The sequence below is a fragment of the Panicum hallii genome, chromosome 9 (assembly GCF_002211085.1).
Source record: "Panicum hallii strain FIL2 chromosome 9, PHallii_v3.1, whole genome shotgun sequence".
Lineage (NCBI taxonomy): Eukaryota > Viridiplantae > Streptophyta > Magnoliopsida > Poales > Poaceae > Panicum > Panicum hallii.
This window is the reverse complement of record NC_038050.1, coordinates 12,363,834-12,384,059: the sequence shown is the minus strand read 5'-3', so window position 1 is coordinate 12,384,059 and position 20,226 is coordinate 12,363,834. Positions and strand designations below refer to the sequence as shown.

The window sequence follows — 20,226 nt, the reverse complement described above, 5'->3', positions numbered from 1 at the left end:
ACCCATGATCGCGGCTGGCCCAATTTGTTGCAACGGAGCTCGATTCCACCATGCGGGACTTCGATTCAATCGCAACGGATGTCGATTTGAGCTTGAAATCTTGGCTTTGTAGATTGAGGTCCAGAGGACCATGTCTTCACCGCCGCGGCCATCCACAGCCAGCAAGCAATTCTACCACTTATGCCTGCTGCTACTCCCAGGCAGCCCCATCGCCTCCGCCATGTCCGAGCTGACGACGGACTGGGAGCTCGCCGGCCCCGGCGAGCCGCGGCAGGCAGGCCCAAGCGGGATGGAGGCCGCTTCGAGGGAGAGGCGATGGGCGCGGCGTCGGACGGGGTAACTTCACCTTCACCGTGGGCAAGGTTATTGTATCACTGATAGCCAATCAACTAAAATGATAATGATGTTGCTTCCAGGAATAGCCGACAACTAAATCTACTCAAAATGTATATTGCGCGTCGTATGATGTTGCTTCCAGGAATAGCCGACAACTAAATCTACTCAAAATGTATATTGCGCGTCGTGATCGCATATGGTCTAGCACATAATGACTTAAAATTTATATTGGTTCAGACAATCGTGCCCTATGTCCAATCGAGGGCCAGTCGTCTGTATTGCTTGTGAAAGTGCATTTGGCGGCTCCGTAAGTGGATTTTTGTGTTAATGACATGCATAATTAAGGAGCTTATGTGTTTATCGAGTTATGGACAGGTTAAAATTTAATGAAATAAATTATATACGTGAAAAAAATGCAAATTTACTTGATAGACGGTGATGGAGCTTAAAAGAAGATCTTTATTTATTTTCTATTTTGAATTTGAGTATAGTAAACACCGTAGGATGCGAATGGGTAGATTGAAAATGTCAAAGTGCTTAATTGAGATACTAACTATCCTAGAAAGATACAAATCACACACTTGTGCATCTAGTTTTATCACTATCTTAGTGTATGTCGGAAGTTATGATCCTATCGGAAGTTGGTTAATAGTTCCGACAAGGGATCCTCGACCGACTGATTTTAATGAGGTCGGAAGTTTTGACCCTGTATCGGAAGTTCCGACAATCACTTAACCAGCACACTAGTTTTTTGGGGCTCGGGTATTTATACCCCTCAGCCCCCTCCTCATTTGCCGCTGACCTACATGAGAAAAACATCTCCTTGAGCTTCCAAAATACTTCCTCAATCCCTCCAAGAGCTAACCCTTGAGTTAATTCGAGTTAGCATTAGGATGAGAACAAAATTGAGGTGTGAGGCTAAAGCTTTTGAGTGGGAAGGCAGCCACATTCATCTCAAGAACATTTGAAGCATTCTTCATCAATCGATTTGCATTTGTTACTTTTGAAACTTGCTTCTAGATGGTTCGACGTTGCCCGGTAGAGCATCCTCTCTCGTGTGTGCCCCGGAAAGTTTGTATTACCCTTCCTTTGTGGATTTCATAGCAAGTGACTCAATCCTTCTTTGTGGTTGATCGAGTGAGGTAAAGGGTTACTGGAAGATCTGGCCCTTTGTGAGCTCCAAAACGGAGACGTAGCTTTCTTAATAGGAGTGAACTTCGGTGAACACATCTCTTGTGTCTTGTGTTTATTGAATTTATTTATTTCTTGTTGACCTAGAGTTTAATTTGTGCCGATCTATGTACTCAAGTTGTTGTGCTCGTTTAACAAGATTCTGCGGTTTCAAATTTATTTTTTGAATTTTGTATAAGAACTTTTCTTTTGTTGGAAGCTACGGTCCCGTGTCGGAAGTTTCGATCCATCGGAATTTCCTACACAGTGTCGGAAGTTCTGATAGATTTAATTGCTGCGAATAAATTTTTAGACTTTTAAGATACGGCTATTCAACCCCCTCGCTGCATCACCAAGATCCTTTCAGCTTGAGCCCATTTGAGGAGTTACAAGTTTGCGAGTGGATAATCCGGTAGGTTGAGATCTACCGAGAGATAGGATGTCTTATGTTGTGTTCTGAGCCATCTTTTTCCTAGACGGATGACTCTCCCTTTTATAGTCCGGGGGTGAAAGATATCTAGGCCCCTTAGTGGATTTTGGTGGTAGATGACAAAGCACATGTATATTTAATTGTGTTATCAAGCATTTGTGAAGATGCTAAGGTTGAATAAGCAAAACGTATTAGGAAGCATGATCCCTCGAAAAGGAAATGAAAAGCGGTGTTTCAAATTTACTTGAAGAGTAGATTTTATTATGAAATTGAGTATAGGAACGTCGTACTATCAAGAGGGACATTGATCTACAAGTGTTGACGTAGTAGTTATGCTCAAGAGAACCTACAAAAACTATAAGAATCAAACCTACCACTATAAACAGTCTTCTTGTAAAATTCCCCGTTAAACCCGGAGTGTCCGGATCCTGGTCCGGAATTTCCAAACAAAGATGTCTGAAATATCCGTACATATACCCGGAGTCTCCATGTAACTGTTCCCCATCTGTAAATTGTTTTGAGTCCGGAGTCTCCGGACCTAAGTATCCGGAATATCCGGACATATACCCAAAATATCCGGGTATTGTTTCGCCAACAATAAGTTTTCTATGAGAGAGAGTATAAATACCTCCATACCCCCTCACTCAGACTTCTCTCTTGCTCATTTCAACCAGAAACGTCCACAAGCAAAAGAAGAGCTCTCTCACTTTCCCTTTCTTCATTCTTGATTGATTTCTTTTTGGGGATTCAAGTGAGATTGTTGCAAGAGCAAAGATTTATGCTAATAAGTCTCCATTCCATCTCTTGAGCATATCATTTTTGTCTAGCCGGTGGATTCAAGTTTGAAACTCTAGGAGCTTCAACCGGTGGATACAAGTTTGTTACTTTTGGAGCTTCAAGCTCCTAGATGGCTAGGCGTCGCTCATGAGTGCTCGATCAAGTTGTGAGCACCACAGGAAGTTTATAATCGTCATTCCTCTCGGAGGAACATATAGTAATTGACCTTAGGTTTGAGTGTTGGTCTCGCTCTTGGGAGAGAAATATAGGATTTCTTGAGCACCGTCTCTTGAATCCTTCCTCAACGGAGATGTAGCTCCTTTGGGAATGAACTTTGAAAAATAAATTTTATCTCTCTTATGCTCCTTACTTATTTTATTGGTTATTTGCTTGTGAGACTAACTTTCTAGGGTTTGAGGTCGATCTACTATTATACAAATCTCTAGAGCAAGACAACTGGTGACAAACACTCCAAAGGTACCACTAGCTCTTCTAAATTTACTCGATTGGGGTACTATAAGTGATCAAGGGATAGTAACTCATATCACAGGGGGAAACTTTGCACAGAGTTCCATTACGATTAATGGTTGGCTTCGAGATTTCTTGTGGGCACAGGCATCCCAAGTAATTCAGTCTTACGGTTCTTCATTATCTGCATATGGTCTTTTTTTCTTAGGCGCTCATTTTGTCTGGGCTTTCAGTTTAATGTTTTTATTCCGCGGCCGTGGTTATTGGCAAGAACTTATTGAATCTATCGTTTGGGCTCATAACAAATGAAAAGTTGCTCCTGCTACTCAGCCTAGAGCCTTGAGCATTATACAAGGACGTGCTGTAGGAGTAACCCATTACCTTCTGGGTGGAAGATGAACCAGAAGTGAGAAGGGGTAGGTGAATTAAGGGGTTCTTATGTGTCGCCATCAATTGGATCTATTCTACCCAGTAGACCTTTGCAAAGAAGAAGAAATGAGGATCTACTAGCCGATCATGAAATAAGCTCACTCGTGGTCCCTACTGCTTATGGGACAGTGATCGAATCAGTTCAACTGGTAGATGAAATGGGAATTTATATGGAAGCGCACGAGGGGAAGCAAAGACGGGGCGAAGGGATTACGGACCGGGCTTTCGATACGCTGGATTTGATACCTTCTGATATTGCACTAGAAATGGAATAGAGGAGGAAGAGGCTAGGTAGGCTGTAGTACCGTACCCCAAGGAAGGGGTATACTATACTGTGCCAAAATGCAAAATGTTGAATGGGGTAGGGAACCCTGAACAACACCTCGCCCTTTTCAAAGCTACATGCGGGAATACTGGGGGCAATGAAGCCCTTCTTATCCTATTCGATACTAAATAAACAATCTAATTCTATGAAGAGTTTCTAATATTTTAACTTAAAGGAAGGGCGGTTAAAACAAAGCAAGGCCGAGTATACACCAACCATACTTTGGAATGAGAAGGAGATCCTAACTAAAAAAATAAGGCATCTGATACTATGCTTCAAAGTCCCGTTTGGTCACTTTCAAAAGAAGGATGCGCCGCTATTTTATCATCATCTCGCACTGCTTGCCTTGCTTTATTCACTGCAAATCCTAAGCCGGCTGCTTTTGTCTTTCACTTATTCTCTGTTTCCAATTGCTTAACTTCTCTTCCTGGCACTTGCTGGCGTGTAGTTTGACATTACGTTTTTTCTCTCTTCTCTACTGTTGCAGAATACAGTATAAACATGTAGTTAATCAAGCATCAGCAAAGAAGCAAAACAAAAGCTTTTTTCTAAATTACCGCATCAGTATCTTTATTTTTGTATAGATTGTTTCATACCCGAATAGTCCGGACATTATCTCCGGAAATTCCGGACACAAAGTCCGGAGTATCCAGACATATATCCGGAGTATCCGGACATCTGTGTTACTGACAGTGTTCAAAGTGTTTTTAAGTTTTAGATTAGCCTATTCACCCCCACCCTCTAGGCATCTTGAGGTCCTTTCAGGGGGTCTCAATTATAGAGGAACCTAAGGAAGAAAGAGTGAGGTAGAAAGAGAGAGTGTTCCTTGTTTCGCAGGTCGGGATCGGCAGCTCTGTCAATCGGGGCCACCAACTCTGTCAGTCGGGGCCTTCTGATGACCATCGTCCAAGTCCTGCATCGTGGGATGGCCGTCTTATCTTGTCCCTGTGCGTCACGCTCCGTCGGTCGGGGGGCCAGTGTGCGATGATAAGTACGGTACAGAAGTCACGCTCCGTGCCTAGCGCTGCGCCCCGTCACTCCGTCGTGATGGAGGTGTGTCCGCCGCATCATGATGACTTTGCATCCCGTCCTTTCGCGGGGACAGGCAAGTGAAATAGTATCCTCCTGCAGCGGCAGTAAGAGGGACTGTAATCCCCGTGGGGGAGTGGTTGGTCCTATACGGTAGTTTACTCTAGATCATCCGTCCTTATCCTCAGCATCTGCCCTCGGGGACGGTAAGTGCGCGAGGTCCGGCCGGCCTCCGATCTTTTCAGTCGAGGAAAGTGACACGTGTGTGGTGGGGTTTGATTGGCGTCTTAGGTCAGAATCATAGTATGGACCTAGACCTTGGTCGTCCGTCGGTCCGGGACGCAAGCCGAGGCTCCAACCGACCGTACTCCCGACCGTGGGCCTAGACAGCCTGGAGAAAGTCACGGTCCAGAAGTACGCCCGTTTGATCCACTCGTAGTCTTAGACTATTCAGAATTCCAGCGGGAAGTAGGCCCGCTGGGATGTCCTGGATCCGTCACATGAACTAGCTAGTACGAGCTATCCATAGCAATGAACCAAATAACAATATATTGTATAGCTGAACAATATATCTTATAGCTGAAGCCAGACTTAGGGTGTGTTGTTTCCTAGCGTCTAAAGTTTAGACCCGTCACATCAAAAAGAATCTTATCATTTAGAAGTATTAAATAAAGTCTAATTATAAAACTTTTTGCACAGATGGGTGCTAATTCGCGAGACAAATTTAATGAGCCTAATTAATCCATAATTTGCCACAGTGATGCTACAGTAATCATCCGCTAATCATGGACTAATATACCTCATTAGATTCGTCTCGCGAATTAGCCCTGTGGTTCTGCAATTAGTTTTATAATTAGACTTTATTTAATACTTCTAAATGACAAGATTCTCTTTAATGTGACGAGTCTAAACTTTAGACTCTAGGAAACGAACACACCTTTGGACTAGCCTGTCTTGGATCATAAGCCTGGCTAGCTAGACTAGCCCTAGCAACCAACGAATCACACTGCCTATCTGTCGTGGGCAGGGCCAAAAGAATCTTGTGAGATAACGAAACAGATCACTGATCGGTGGGTCCGTCCAGAAATGAAATACCGACCGGCCTGTGGGGTCCGCCAATGAATGAATTACCAAACCGGAGTGTCGGGGAACAAATCACCGAGCGGACAGGCGCTCGCGCACGCGCATGTAGCTTCTGCCCCGGCCTGGGGCCGCCGCTCGCCGGAGCTCCGCGCCTCCGCGTCCGTCATCATCATCCCATCGGTGTCCGCCTCCCGGACGACGGTCGACGGAGCTGGCTCGCCGGCGAGGAAGAGGCACGGGCGGGAGCCGGCTAGGGACACGTCGGCTTCTGAATTACGGATCGTACGCGCTGCTGGCTGATGCGGTAGTAAAAACAGAATCCACCGTCCGTGTCCGTCCCCCGCGCGGCTCGGTCGGGGTAATAGTTCTGGGCCCGGCCACGGGGCCCATGCACGTGCAGTGTCGCGCGCGGTTGCGCCGCGCATGCAGGCGCGCACCGACCGGAACCAATGGCCGCGGCCCCCATCCCCCATCCCCCAGGGCCAAGGCCATGCGCGCGCGGCGCGGGCGCTCCTCCATGGCCATGCGCGGAGTGGACCGAGACCGAACCGGCCGGCGCGCCGGCTCTCTCGATCGCCTGATGGCCGGCCGTTCGCTGGCGCCTCGGGCGCCGGCGGGCGCGACGCGCGCGGCCAGTTCGGCGCATGTGCCGAGTGCAGCCGAGCAGCATGGGCACGCTCGCCTCGACCGTAGTCCTCTCCACCCGGCCGGCCGGCCGGCGATGTTTTAATAGTTGCAGTTGCGATTTAAGGATGGATGGGCGTACTGCGACGTGCACATTCTAGCCTGCGTGTTTTCTACCACTGCTGCGAGTATGCTGCGCGTATTGATCTGCACTCGCACCCATGTTGATGTTGCCCGTGTCAGACTGCACGTTGCGGTTGCATTCCGATGCAACGCGCTCCGTATGTTTTACCTCTCAACTTGCATGCAAGTAGCCGGCAAAAAGGGTACGCTGCCCCAGTGGCCTGCCCATCTTATCCATACGGAAATGGTAACGGAATCACGCCGCCAAAACCGCCAGCAAATCTCAACGGGTGATCCCCCATGCGTGACGACCGGCCAGGCAAAAGCCTCGCTACCACTACAAGTCTACAAATCTCCCCTCGGGCCGCCCCGCGCGCCCGCGCAAACCCATACAAAACCCGCGGCCGCGCCGTCCGACGCGACGCCAGGCCAGGCCGGTCCCGATCGGCGATCCCAATCCTGCTCTGCGTGCCACCCTGTGACCCATCGATTGCTTTGCCCCCACCACCAGGCCACGGACTGACTCGCCGCCGCGCACCATTGCCGCAGCTGCAAGTGAATCCGCTTGGCATCTCGCCTTGCTTTCCCCGCCACTTTCTTCTCCCCCCGTCCTCCTCGCGCTCTCGTCTCCCATTCGGCCATTCCCAGGGCGAGAGAGCTTAGCGATGCGGCGGGTTCTCGCGCTGGCGGCGGCCCTGCTGGCGCTGCGGCCGGCGCTGGCCACCGACCCCTACGCCTTCTTCGACTGGGACGTCTCCTACGTCACCGCGGCGCCGCTCGGCGTCAAGCAGCAGGCAAGCGTTCTCGGCCGGTACGGTGCCCACCCGCGCTGCGCCGGCCTTCCAAGACTTCCCTTTCACATTCTTACAGGTCATCGGAGCATGTTAATTTGGTGCTGACGAGCCGGCTGCCGGTAGGTGATAGGCATCAACGGCAAGTTCCCGGGCCCCGTCGTGAACATCACCACCAACTGGAATGTCGTCGTCAACGTGCTCAACGACCTCGACGAGCCGCTTCTCATAACCTGGTGAGTGGTGAGCGCACGCACACTCTTGGCTTCGAATGCCACGCTCGACGCGCGCGAGCGAGCGTCATACCATGTGCGATTTCGTAACGCAGGAACGGGATCCAGCACCGGAAGAACTGCTGGCAGGACGGGGTGCTGGGCACCAATTGCCCCATCCCGTCCGGCTGGAACTGGACGTACGAGTTCCAGGTCAAGGACCAGATCGGCAGCTTCTTCTACTTCCCTTCCACCGGCCTGCAGCGCGCCGGCGGCGGCTACGGCGGCATCGTCGTCAACAATCGCGACGTCATCGCCGTGCCCTTCGGCCGCCCCGACGGCGACATCACCATCCTCATCGGCGACTGGTACAACAAGAACCACACGGTAGTCGCTCCTACGGTGACAATGAACCAGCAATGACTAGCTCAATGCCATCGTTTTCGTTTGAAGTCTCAGATGTTTTGGAAGTGAGCTGCCTCACTCTGTATTGCAGGATCTGAGGAAGATGCTGGACAAAGGGAAGGACCTGGGGATGCCGGACGGCGTGCTGATAAACGGCAAGGGTCCGTACCGGTACAACGACAGCCTTGTGCCGGCCGGCATCGAGTACGAGACCTTCAATGTGCATCCGGGTAATTGATCGATCAGGCCCCTCGTGTTAGCACTGTGCTTAGTACTACAAGCTCTGCATCAATCCGTAAGACTGACGGGCTGGCAAGCCAAGTGGAGGAGCACTGGAGCAGGTTGCATTGCATCGCTTTTGTACGTGCAGAGCGACCATTCTTTTTCCCTTAGGACAAGAATCTTGGCACCCTGTTTCATAGTACTAACTTTCCCGGTAAAATAAGGGGTGGTCATTCACCTTTAGTCTGTAGAATGTTTAGGGTGTGTTCGTTTCCTCCCCTCTAGACCCGTCATATCAAGGAGAATCTTACTATTTAGAAGTATTAAATAAAATCTGTTTATAAAACTTTTTGCACAGATGAGTGCTAATTCGCGAGATAAATTTAATGAGCCTAATTAATCCATAATTTGCCACAGTGATGCTACAGTAACCATCCGCTAATCATGGACTAATATACCTCATTAGATTCGTCTCGCGAATTAGCCCTAGAGTTCTGCAATTAGTTTTATAATTAGACTTTATTTAATACTTCTAAATGATAAGATTCTCTTTGATGTGACACCTCTAAACTTTAGACCCTAACAAACGAACACACCTTAAGACATGTTAAATTCGGAGTTTTCTTGGTGACTTCAGTCCTCTGGTGGTGCAGTACTCTGATTTTGCTAGTCTCTGTCCTGTTAGTTCTGAACTGATCACTATACACTTCAATCATATCATCACGGCACAGCCCACGCCATCTTAGGGCCTGTTTGGATCCAACGGAAAGAGAAAGAGAAAGAGCAAAATTTTTGCTCTTTTGCACTTTTTTTTGCACTTTTGGATCCAAACACCCCAAAGTGCAAAAGGGCAAATGCTACCGTAATTTTGCTAATTATGGATTAATTAGGCTTAATAGATTCGTCTCGTCATTTAGTCCTCATCTATGTAATTAGTTTTTTAATTAAACTATATTTAATACTTCTAATTAGCGTCCAAACATCTGATGTGACATGAGCAAAAATTTTACTATTTGCCCTTTTGCCATTTGCCCTTGGATCCAAACATAGCCTTACTGCAGTCTTAATCATCCGGTGACAGAAATGTATGCTTGGTTGGAACTTGGAAGTAAGAGCTCGTTAGATTGCAGAGTGCAGTCATGCTGCCACAATGTACCCCCCCCCCCCCAACCCAAAAAAAAAAAATTTCTTCAACTATTGCACCGGTCAACTTACTGCACACAAAATTGATTCATTCATGTATCAATGCCAGTCAGTATTAGTTCTGTTGCCATGCAATAGCTTCCAGTTGATAAAGTAGCTGACAATGGGAAACTGAAAGGGACACAGCACACTGAAGAAGGAGAGCCGAAGTGACTGTATACTGACATCTCTTCATTTCTCTTATGTTCCTGAATGTGTCGGTAGAGTTTACTCTCTGTGTCAGGATACCTCTCACAGCTTACAGACTCTTGTACTGAGAGCAAGGCGCTTTCCTGTGTTTGCTTCTGCACAAATTCGCATCTGAAACATCACCACCTCTGGACTGAACCTGTTCCTCAAGAGCAGCAATGCTCGTGTTGCCATTGCCACTACAAATTGCCAACCATTTTCACAAGTCGAGTTGTCGACCGAGATCATGTCGAGCTGCCTGATAAGCACAATTCAGTAATGCTACCACCACTTACAATGGCCGGTTGATGGCGCAGGCAGGACGTATCGCATCCGGGTGCACAACGTGGGCACGTCGACGAGCCTCAACTTCCGGATCCAGGGCCACAACATGCTGCTGGTGGAGACGGAGGGCTCCTACACCACGCAGCAGAACTACACCAACCTGGACGTCCACGTCGGCCAGTCCTACTCCTTCCTCGTCACCACGGACCAGAACGCCAGCTCCGACTACTACGTCGTGGCCAGCGCCCGGCAGGTGAACGAGTCCCTCTGGCGCCGCGTCACCGGCGTCGCCGTGCTCCGCTACACCAACTCCCGGGGCCCCGCCGCCGGCGCGCTCCCGGACCCGCCCCAGGACCAGAACGACCGCAGCTTCTCCATGAACCAGGCGCGGTCCGTCCGCTGGAACCTGAGCGCCGGCGCGGCGCGGCCCAACCCGCAGGGCTCGTTCCGGTACTCATCCATCAACGTGACGCAGGCGTACCTGCTGCGGGGCGCGGCGCCGGTGTGGATCGGCGGGCGGCGGCGCGCGGCGCTGAACGGGCTCTCCTTCGCGCCACCGGAGACGCCGCTGCGGCTGGCGGACGCGTACGGAGTGGAGGGCGTGTACACGCTCGACTTCCCGGAGCGGCCGCCGCCGCGGGGCGGCGCGCCACGGATCGCGCGGTCCGTCATCAACGGCACCTACCGCGGGTTCATGGAGCTCATCTTCCAGAACAACGACACCAGGATGCAGAGCTACCACATGGACGGATACGCCTTCTTCGTCGTCGGGTAACCAACAAACCGATCGATCAACAAACATTTTACCAGATCGGTATGTGTTCTTGCCGATCTTGGGTGGTAGAGATACTAAAGCCCCGGTCCGTGTTCGTGCTCGTCGTCGTCGGCGCGTGCAGGATGGACTACGGCGAGTGGACGGAGGACAGCCGGGGCACGTACAACAAGGGCGACGGCGTGGCGCGGAGCACGATCCAGGTGTACCCGGGCGCGTGGGCGGCGGTGCTGGTGTCCCTGGACAACGTCGGCGTCTGGAACGTCCGGTCCGAGAACCTGGACTCGTGGTACCTGGGGCAGGAGGTCTACATCAGGGTCGTCAACCCGGAGGACGCCGGCAACAAGACGGAGATGGCCATCCCCAGCAACGCCCTCTTCTGCGGCCAGCTCCACAAGTACCAGAAGTATGGGCCCCGCGGATCACCAGCTTCTTAATTCAACCCAACTCCCCCCACACCCTGCTTTGTGTTTGCTGAAGCGCTCTGCTTGTGTTCCTCCGTTCCGAATCTGTTTCAGGGAGCAAACTCCGCATCACAGGATGGGGGTGTCTGCCGCGGCGCCGCGCTCGCCGTCCGCGACGCGCCGGCTGGTGTCGGCGGCGCTGCTCCTGGCCGGATCCGTCGTGCTCGCGCCGTAGCGCGTTACTTGTGCGGCGAGGGGGCTCCGTTTATTATTGTCGGTTTGTTTAGGATCAGATGTGCACTGTAGGCTGTGCCATTATTTTCTCTGTCGAAATGAGAATTTGCTCGGGTGCGTGCCAGTGCTGGGCTGGGCCCGATTGATTGCCCGTGATTCAGCTGTGTGTAGCTTTGGGGTCTGCTGTAGGAAGGGTCGGATTGTTTCGCTCTGATTTGTTCATTCGTTTGTCTGTTGACCAGAATAAAAATCTGGTGCTAGTATATACTGGTAAGGCTCTATTTGGTAGTGTTTCTTCCTAGCTTCGGGTGGGGCTCCTCCGGAGGAGCCCTGCCAAGGGTTTTACACGAGGAGCCATTTTATGTAGAAAATAGAGAAGCTGAAGTTATTTTGGAGAAGCTACAATTTCTGAGGAGCCCCTCTTGAGGAGCTCTGCCAAATACCCCCTAATTAAATTGTGTGTCTACCTCTAGCTTATCTTTTCGTTTCTTTTTTTCATCTGAAAACCGGCATCCGTCTCTGTTCAGTGACAATGAACAGGGCAATAGGAATACAGACAGGTTCAGATAACCACTGTAGAAACGGCAGCATCATTGGTCTTGCAACAAGCACACTTTTGACGACTGTGTCCGGGCCACAGCAAGCAAAGCAGCAAACCCCACAATTTTGACAGCAGTCGTTTCGTCCGGCGTCTTTGACGCTGCCAACAAATTACGAATAGGATCGGTGCACTGCTGCCCTGTATCTGAATTTGGGGGTCCAAGCAGGCAGATTTTCCCTTTCCTTTTGTTACCCTACTGTATTTACCGTGCTGCTTTCTGCAATCTGACTGTGCCGCCGGCTCGGTCGCTTTTTTTATCCCCTGAATCCCTGGTGATGGCTGCTGCAGGCCTGCAACGATCTGCACAGGCGATGCCTGCAGACTGCCGACGCAGCAAATTTGACCGGCCAGACGGACCCGATTTTCGCGGTACCACCGCTCGTCTGGGCTCGCGGTCGCCGGCAGGCGGCTGGGCCAGGAGTAGCCCACCGCCGTACCCGCGCAACGCAGCGACGGCCCGCGCCTGTCGTTGCCTGTCGTTTCCCTGTTCGGGCTGTCTCTCCTCTCCTGGTGGTAATCCGTGAAATTCCTGACTGCTGACCGGGCGTGAGGCAGATTCAGGAGTCGCTGCAGTCATGGTGTCATACAGTGGGTGGTGGTACGGCAATTCCTGACCGCTCGGGCACTCGGCCATTCACACGACTGTAACAAGCAATTGCATTCGCTGTTATTTAGTCGACAAGAAATTTGAATGCGCTTAAATACGAAACGAGTACCGTGTACTGCAGTTTAAACCCGCAAGTTTCATGGACCCAACAAAAAAAGAACAAGCAAAACGCACGTTGGGTGATCCGATGCCGCGAAGCTTTGCCCCTTCCACACCGATGGTGCGTTCCATCCGCGTTGTTTTGCTGCAAGATTCAGGTTCCTGCCCATACACCAATGCCCGTTCCGTGTGGAAGTTTAGTTGGAGCTTCGACGATCTGAAGCTACGGTATTCCAAACAGATCCACTAGTTTGTTTCTCGGTATCTCTACACGATGCACTGAAACATCCCAATTCTTTTTAGGACACCCAGCACCCCAGGCCCTCAGCCACCGTTGAGCTGATGGAACTTTTCTACTTGTCTCCACTCTATCTCCATCACCATAGAATAGAAAACACTCTTCTGATCTGCAGTCTGCAGGCCCTGCCTTAAACAAGATATCCCCAGGTCAAAGGGTTAGGTTTTCTATCCAGAGTCTCCCAAGCTCCGCAGCTCTGCAACGGCTCGTCCTCGCACCTTTAATTATGGCCGTCGCGCCAGATTAACTTGCTAAAGTAACCCCACCAAGTACCAAAAAGTCATAAGCACACACGCCGCACAAAGAAAAGGGAGAGCAAGCACCAGGCAGTGCATATCTGATCTACTACCCCTACCTAACAATGATTGAATTCACAGGGGCGGAGCGATGATGCCAACCGCAAACCACTCGCCACTGGTGCTCTATCAGTGTCCCGTTTACTCAGTGAGGCAGTACGGTTGGAGATCCGGAGCTAGCAGCTGGATGGGCTTCTAGAGAGAGAGGGGAGCGGAATGCCCTGCCTGCCCACCATTTGCAGAGAAGACAAAAGAATCCTCACGGCACGCAGTGCTGCCGTGAGAAGGATGCGGCACCTGCGCTGCTGTCATCTTGCACTAACAAATCTTCGGGAATCATTAGTGTTTTGGGGGGAATCACCTGTGCGCTCTCGGTTTGCAGGCCGGGACAATTAGACGGAAGAATCTTCTCCACTCCATTGCTGGTGAAGGGGATGTGGCACCTGTGCTAGTGTCATCTTCTTCCATTCCACTTGCAAATCCTCATCGTTTCTGCACGCAGTTACCAAGATCACGGGTAGCAGGAGAACAGCGATGCAGTTCTTGTGTAAGAGAAGCAGGTGCGTGTGTGCCATTTCCCCCTACTGATTGCTGCCGTGGCCCGTAGCAAAGAAGGAAGCTAGATCCAAGCTCGCAGAAAGAGCTCCATAACTGTGGCCTGCAGCTGCAACCATCTGTGTGGTGTGAGTCGCTTTCATCGACTAACAACCCAGGCCGCCACGTAAGAACACGCGCGTGCCCGTGACAGTTGAATCCTCGCGAGCGCAACGGAACAAAGCCATCCACTTCACACCAGGCAAGCGGACGAACAGAGAGCGCCCGAGCTGCCGCGGTAGCCTCCAAGCGTTGAACCGGTAGAGCATGACGCGCGGGGCCGGGGAGGCAGTTTGGTGCGCTGCTGCCCTGGCCACCGCGTGGTCGCTGCTTCAGTGCTTCTGGCGGCCTGGCCTTCGATCTACCAGCTCATTCCGATGCGGCAACTCAGCTTTTTGAGAAAGAGCCAGTACAGCCAGGCCGGTTAGTCAACGCCTCAACGGGGCCAAGTTTTAGCGAGGATTCATACGACGAGTTCAACCTCCTGCCAAGGTTTCAAGGAGGTTCCATCTGAACCTGAAGTTTGCGTAATTGAACACGTCAGCATAGTCATCAAACTCTTTCTTCGAGGTTCGGAATGCAGAGATTTAGTGGGGATTGCAGTTAGATTTCACCGAGATTTGAAGCACTCATATATTGGGCATGAATCAAACCTTCGTATCCTCTTTCTTTTCATTTTCTAAAATAAAAATTGCAGGAGAGCTGCCAATTTCGCAAACATTCCAAACTTCAAGCTCTGGAACTGAAATGTTTTCTGCTAGTGTTTTTATCCACGGGGCCGGTCCCACCGCCCCACACCTCTCTCCCATGGCAAAACAGAGACCTCCACGAGCGTACAAGCATCTTTCCCCCCGAGCACCTACCCCGCCTCCACGCAGAAATTCCACCCCTTCCATTCCACCCCCCTTCTCCCGACGGAGACAGCCTTGCTTCTTTTGCTCCCGTGCCTCCAGCTCTCCTTCCCAGATCCCCCACTCCTCGCTCACTTCCACCCTCCACCGCCCCAACCCCGCGCCGCCCCACCGCCCCGCATCACCCACCACCCGCCTCCTCCTCCCCACCACCTCCGCGCTCCCGCAATTCGCGTCGCCGATCCCCCGCCCCGCCCGGCGGCGGAGACAGAGGGAGCGGGCCGAGGGGCGCGGCGGCGGGCGCAGCCATGCTCCACAAGTTCGCGCTCGCGTTCAAGACCAAGACCATCGAGTTCTTCGCCGAGGACGAGGAGGACGAGGACGCCGACCGGTTCGCGCGCTCCCCGGCGCCGGGGGCGGATGGGGTCCTGGCGGGGCAGCGGGTTGTCGTGCTGAAGCCCGACCAGCTGAACCCTAACCCTAGCGCGGACGGGGGCGTCCGGGCGGGGTCCGGGCAGGAGGCCGCCGTGGAGGCGGCGCTCGCGACGGCCTCATCGTTCCAGGCGGCGTACCTGCACCTGCAGGCGGCCCACGCGCCGTTCCTGCCGGAGGCGGCGGCGGCCGCGGACGCCGCCGCGGTGTCGCACCTCCGGCGGCTGTCGGAGCTCAAGCGGATCGCGAGGGGCGCGCCGGGGGACTCACCCGGGCCGGACGGGGATGGGACCCTCACGGGGCACCTCGAGGCCCAGGTGCGCGAGAACCAGGCGCTGCTGCGGTCCTTCGACGCCGTGGTCAACCGCCTCCAGGCCGCGCTCGACGCCAAGGACGCCGCGGCTGCCGCGCTGCGGCTGGACCTCGAGGCGCTCGACGACGCCAATGCGCGGCTCTCGGCACGCCTCGACCGCGCGCTCGCGCCGCCGCCGGGCGGCGACGCCGTCGGCGCCATGCTATCCGCGGGCGTCTTCGACTCCGTCCTCCGCGACGCGCTTCGCGTCGCCCACCGATTCGCCCGCGCGCTCGCCGAGGTCCTCCGGTGCGCTGGGTGGGACCTGGCCGCGGCTGCGGCGGCTGCCTACCCCGGCGTCTCCTACTCCAAGGCCGGCCACTGCCGCTACGCGCTGCTCTCCCGCGTCTGCCTTTCCATGTTCGATGGATTTGACTCCTACGAATTTGGGGCCACAGCTGACCCCGCAGAGCTTGAAGGAATCGAGCTGGCAATTCGTAGGAACGAGTCGTTGCAGCAATTCATCGAGCACTCAGATGCAGACCCCATGGAGCTCATGAATTCAAGCCCGGATTGTGAGTTTGCCCAATTTTGCGACCGCAAGTACAAACAGCTGATCCATCCTGGCATTGAGTCCTCACTGTTTGGGAATTCAGACTGCGGGGCATTGCCGGTGATGAGTGTGGCCGGCCCACTCTACGAGCTGTTTGTTGCAATGGCAAGCTCAATATGGACGCTCCACAGGTTAGCTTGGGCATATGACCCGGCAGTCGGCATATTCCAGGTCAGCCAGGGCACAGAGTTCTCGACGGTGTACATGGAGAACATTGTCCGGTCGAAGGGCTTTTCAGGGAGCAGGGAGCTTGGGAAGCCAGGGCGGCCGAAGGTTGGGTTCACAGTTGTGCCGGGCTTCAGGCTTGGAGGGACAGTGATCCAATGTAGGGTGTATCTAGATCATGGGAAGAGGGAAGACGACGTTATAGATTCTATTTGAGGTGAAGTGAAACTATATAGTCAAAAAAACAAACTGTACATTTGGAAACAAAAGGAGGCTGTGTAAAGGCGATGAAGAACAGTGTATCGGAATAACCTTCAAGGATCAAAGCCGCTGCTCAATGATGAGTATAAAGAAAGCTATATATCTTTACTTTTAGTTTTTTGTTCGGCTGAAAGGAGGGCGGTGTTGAAGTGTTGTACAAAGGTCGTCAGGTTCAGAGAGCTATGTGTTCTAACAGGGTCGAAGAGTTATTATCTAATCTTCGGTAACTTATTTGTGTGTAATTCGATTTCATCTGTAAATGTATATTTATGAGTATGTGCTCGCCAATATCTTGCATATTCAGTAAACCAGACAATGACTTGTCTCACTGGATGCTATCTTGCCTGTGTTTCCAGATTGTTTCCCAGTTGCTTGGTCGATTCAGAAATGTAGCATAAGCCTGTTTGTCATTCAACATTGCTGCTCGTCTGCTCCTATATGCAACTGCCACGGCATCAATTTGTTCTTCTGTCCATGACATGCTAAATGCCTGCGAAATCATTTTGGATCGAGAAGCCAGTCAGGTGGCACACACATCTTCTACCTCCAAGACATGTTAAACGCCTTCTCGAACATGAGAAGGGATTCAGGTTTCATTCAGGTGAAACGCGCTCTCCTCCAACCCGCAAGGAAAGGATTGGATTGGATCCCGTAGGTTTCATTTCAGCCTCCCTTTTACCGTATCTATCTCCCGTCCGTTCTCCCTGGAAGCCAGTTCAATCGCGCCGTACGATCATCAACGCCCCCGGATCTAATTTTCCCCACCCGCCTTTCTCTTTTCCATTGAAAAGGTTTCGTACTCGTGCAGCTACTCGGCATTGATTCCCGGTGGCACCCATCCTTGACTCCCTCACAGCTGTCCGGGCTACCATCAGTCCATCACCATGACCCCTCATGACCAGCCAAACTTGCTGCACCTTGTCACCTGCCCAGTACATTAGCAGCAACTTGCCGTGTTCTTCGCTTGATAACCGCAAGAACACATCTGCTCTGCTCTCGCGACAGCATGGTCGCTTGCTGAACGGTGGCAACTCTCTCTCTTCAGTTTGGCAGTTCAGAAGAGTCTGTGCCTGGAGCGAGGCAAAAAATCCAGATTCTTGCGGGGATGTGGAAAAAATTAGATTTTATTTGATGCTTCTAAATAATAAAATTCTTTTTAATGTGATAGAGCTAAAATTTAACCCTTCGAAACCAAACACATCCTCCTGAAATGTCTCGTGTCGAATTTCTATTCTACCTGGGAGTGAGGGCCTGTCTTGTGAGCCATGATTGAGATGCGTAGCTGGCTCTGTAGAATGGTCTGGGTATGAAGCACGGGCACAGGTACACGGTGTGGGGGCTGGTACAGTGGTATGTTCGTTGCTTCCGCTTTAGTCCAGCAGACTGCCTGCCGCCGCTGCCGGGCGGGGCTGGAGGCTCGGCTCTGATGCCCTGTCCCCCGTGCGCCAACCCTTTTTGGGTTTTGACCTGACCACGCCACAAGAATTGGTTTGCCGGACGCTTTGATTCCTGTCGTGCTCGCCCCGCGGCTCACAGCGCGGCGCGCGCAGCGGCAGCGCGTGCCCGTTATTCCTTGAGTTGGCTTTACTCCCGTGCGATCTTGCCGCCGAAGGCGAGCATATTTCGGTGGCCGCCTGCGGGTGCCGGCTGCCGCTGCCAGAGTCGCGGAGGCCGCGCCGCGGCACGGCACCAGCAGGCTCCTATCTCCATCAGCCATCATGCTGCCGTTGGGTGAACTTTTCTTAACGGCATGAGCGTCGGAATCCGTGTAGAGACGGAGAGGGAAACACTGGTGTGTCATGTGTGGTGCGGTGGATTTCGCTGCTGCTTGAGAACAAGAACAACTGCGTGAGGCGAGGGCGACGCAGGGTTTCAGGCTTTTCAGCTAGGACTGTTCAGTTTCGACGCTACGAGATGCAGGGACACTCATCAAGAGTCGAGGGCCGGTGAGTTCTGGGGATCCAGGCACGTCGCTTTCGGTGATCGGAGGCTACTCAGGTAGTGTGCCATGAGCTAGCACTGAAACTATCGCTGGCGAGGTGATTTTTATCATTTCTCTCTCTGGCATCTCAGCGGAAGCCGGCGACATCGTCGGCCGTTGGACACGGCCAGTACTAGCCTGCAGGAGTACTTGCGTGTCGCGCGCGTGCTGTGGTGGAACGGACCCGGGTCCGCTCCGAGCGATGTCACGGACTAGATCTAGGATGATTGCGGACGATCTGTTGCTCTCTTCGGCATCCTGATCCAGCTCGTTTGGATGGGCGCCCATGTCGGGCCGGATCGGGGATGGTCGGGCCATAACATCCTTTCCATCTAGGCCCAGCTCAGCCTGCGGGCTTAACTTGGATCTGCGGGCAAAGTGCGTGCAGGCGCCAGGCCCACCCACCCAACAACACAAAAAACAACACTGGCGGCGGCCCCGTGCGTGTGTGGCGCGCGTGGCCGATTCGTCACGCCTCAAGATAGACATCGGGGTTTTCTGGGCCATCGGCGCGTGTGTGCCGCAGATGAGATGAGCGAGGGACACGGGTACCACGCGGCACCCGCGGCGCGCGCCTCTGCGGCACAAACGCCGGAGCCTCGCGCGGCGAGTGGCACGGCTTGCCCCTGGCCGCGCTGCGTGCTGCGTGGGGTGTGGCCGTGCCGTGCGGTGTGCGTGCCTGCGTGGCGCGCCGCGGCCGTGTTGCCGTTCCGCGCAGCAGCAGCAGTCTGGCACCACTCCACGCGGCACGTGCCATGTGCGCGTTGCGGCCGGTGCAAAACCGGAGGCCAGAGGCGAGTCTGCTGCATGCCCATGCCCGCCCGGCCGGGCGGTCACGTTGCGCCGCATCGAGACGTCGACGCGCTCGGCCTGCCAGCCTGCCGCGTGCGCCTGTTCGATTCCAAAGCCCCACATGTAACGGCAACACGTTGCTGCTGCACATCGAGCTAGGCTTCGCATGCGTGTGCCCGTGACCGAAAAGGTGGTCTGCTTGGACTTTGGACTGTTCTGCAGCCGGCTTTCTATGTCAGGTCGATCCGTCATGTCGACCGGTCACGAATTCCCGCCGGCCGGCCGGCGGCCACACTGCACAAACATAGTAGTAGTCCAGATACCGCCCGCCATGCCCTTGCCCCCGGCGCTTTCCCCTGCTGGCAAATTCCCCTCGTCAAACCAAACAGTGGCCCTCGTGCCCCGGAACGGCGGGGCGTGCGCCGGCGCCGGCGCGGCCCCCCAGAAGCGGCACGCACAACGCAGCCACCGGAAACGCGCTGTTGAAAGCTCTCCCCCGAGCTACGTACCTATTCCCCCCGCGCGCCGGCCTGCTGCCGCCGCTTTGAGCGCCAACTTTAACGGCCCAATCGCTCGCAGGCTCGCCCGGCCGCCGGTCCACCCGTACGCCGCGTCGCCGCCCATGCACTAGTCCCGCCAGGCGCCAGCGTGGGCACCACCCAACCCGCCGGCGCCGGCCGCCTTTGCTTTGCTTCGTTCATTGCCAGCGGCGGCGTCAGCGGAAGCGGAGACTGCCCGCGCGCGGCCCTAGCTTTACAACCGGCACGGCGGCGATTGCAACCAAATTAGACATGACCGGGGACCAGTACGTACGCCGTGCGTGGAGGAGTGTGCCGCGCGCGGGCCTGCTGTTG

The 20,226-nt window shown here is 53.4% G+C and overlaps 2 protein-coding genes across 2 annotated transcripts; both read left to right on the top strand.

The window, feature by feature from the left end:
* The first annotated feature begins 7,241 nt into the window (after positions 1-7,241).
* On the top strand, positions 7,242-11,885 carry LOC112876510 (monocopper oxidase-like protein SKU5). The gene is made up of 7 exons (XM_025940638.1): positions 7,242-7,588; positions 7,712-7,821; positions 7,914-8,184; positions 8,294-8,432; positions 10,113-10,851; positions 10,977-11,258; positions 11,371-11,885. The coding sequence occupies exons 1-7, from the start codon at positions 7,460-7,462 to the stop codon at positions 11,489-11,491; spliced, it is 1,791 nt and encodes a 596-aa protein (XP_025796423.1). The 5' UTR covers positions 7,242-7,459; the 3' UTR covers positions 11,492-11,885.
* Positions 11,886-14,865: 2,980 nt separating this feature from the next.
* Positions 14,866-16,954, top strand: LOC112872828 (protein GRAVITROPIC IN THE LIGHT 1). Its single transcript, XM_025935866.1, has one exon. The coding sequence runs from the start codon at positions 15,145-15,147 to the stop codon at positions 16,552-16,554; it is 1,410 nt and encodes a 469-aa protein (XP_025791651.1). The 5' UTR covers positions 14,866-15,144; the 3' UTR covers positions 16,555-16,954.
* The last annotated feature ends 3,272 nt before the right edge of the window (positions 16,955-20,226 follow it).

Coding starts and splice junctions, on each gene's coding strand:
- LOC112876510 (XM_025940638.1), top strand. CDS start 7,460: ATGCGGCGGGTTCTCGCGCTGGCGGCGGCCCTGCTGGCGCTGCGGCCG. Junction 7,822..7,913: donor GAGCCGCTTCTCATAACCTG/GTGAGTGGTGAG, acceptor TTCGTAACGCAG/GAACGGGATCCAGCACCGGA. Junction 8,185..8,293: donor GGTACAACAAGAACCACACG/GTAGTCGCTCCT, acceptor TCTGTATTGCAG/GATCTGAGGAAGATGCTGGA.
- LOC112872828 (XM_025935866.1), top strand. CDS start 15,145: ATGCTCCACAAGTTCGCGCTCGCGTTCAAGACCAAGACCATCGAGTTC.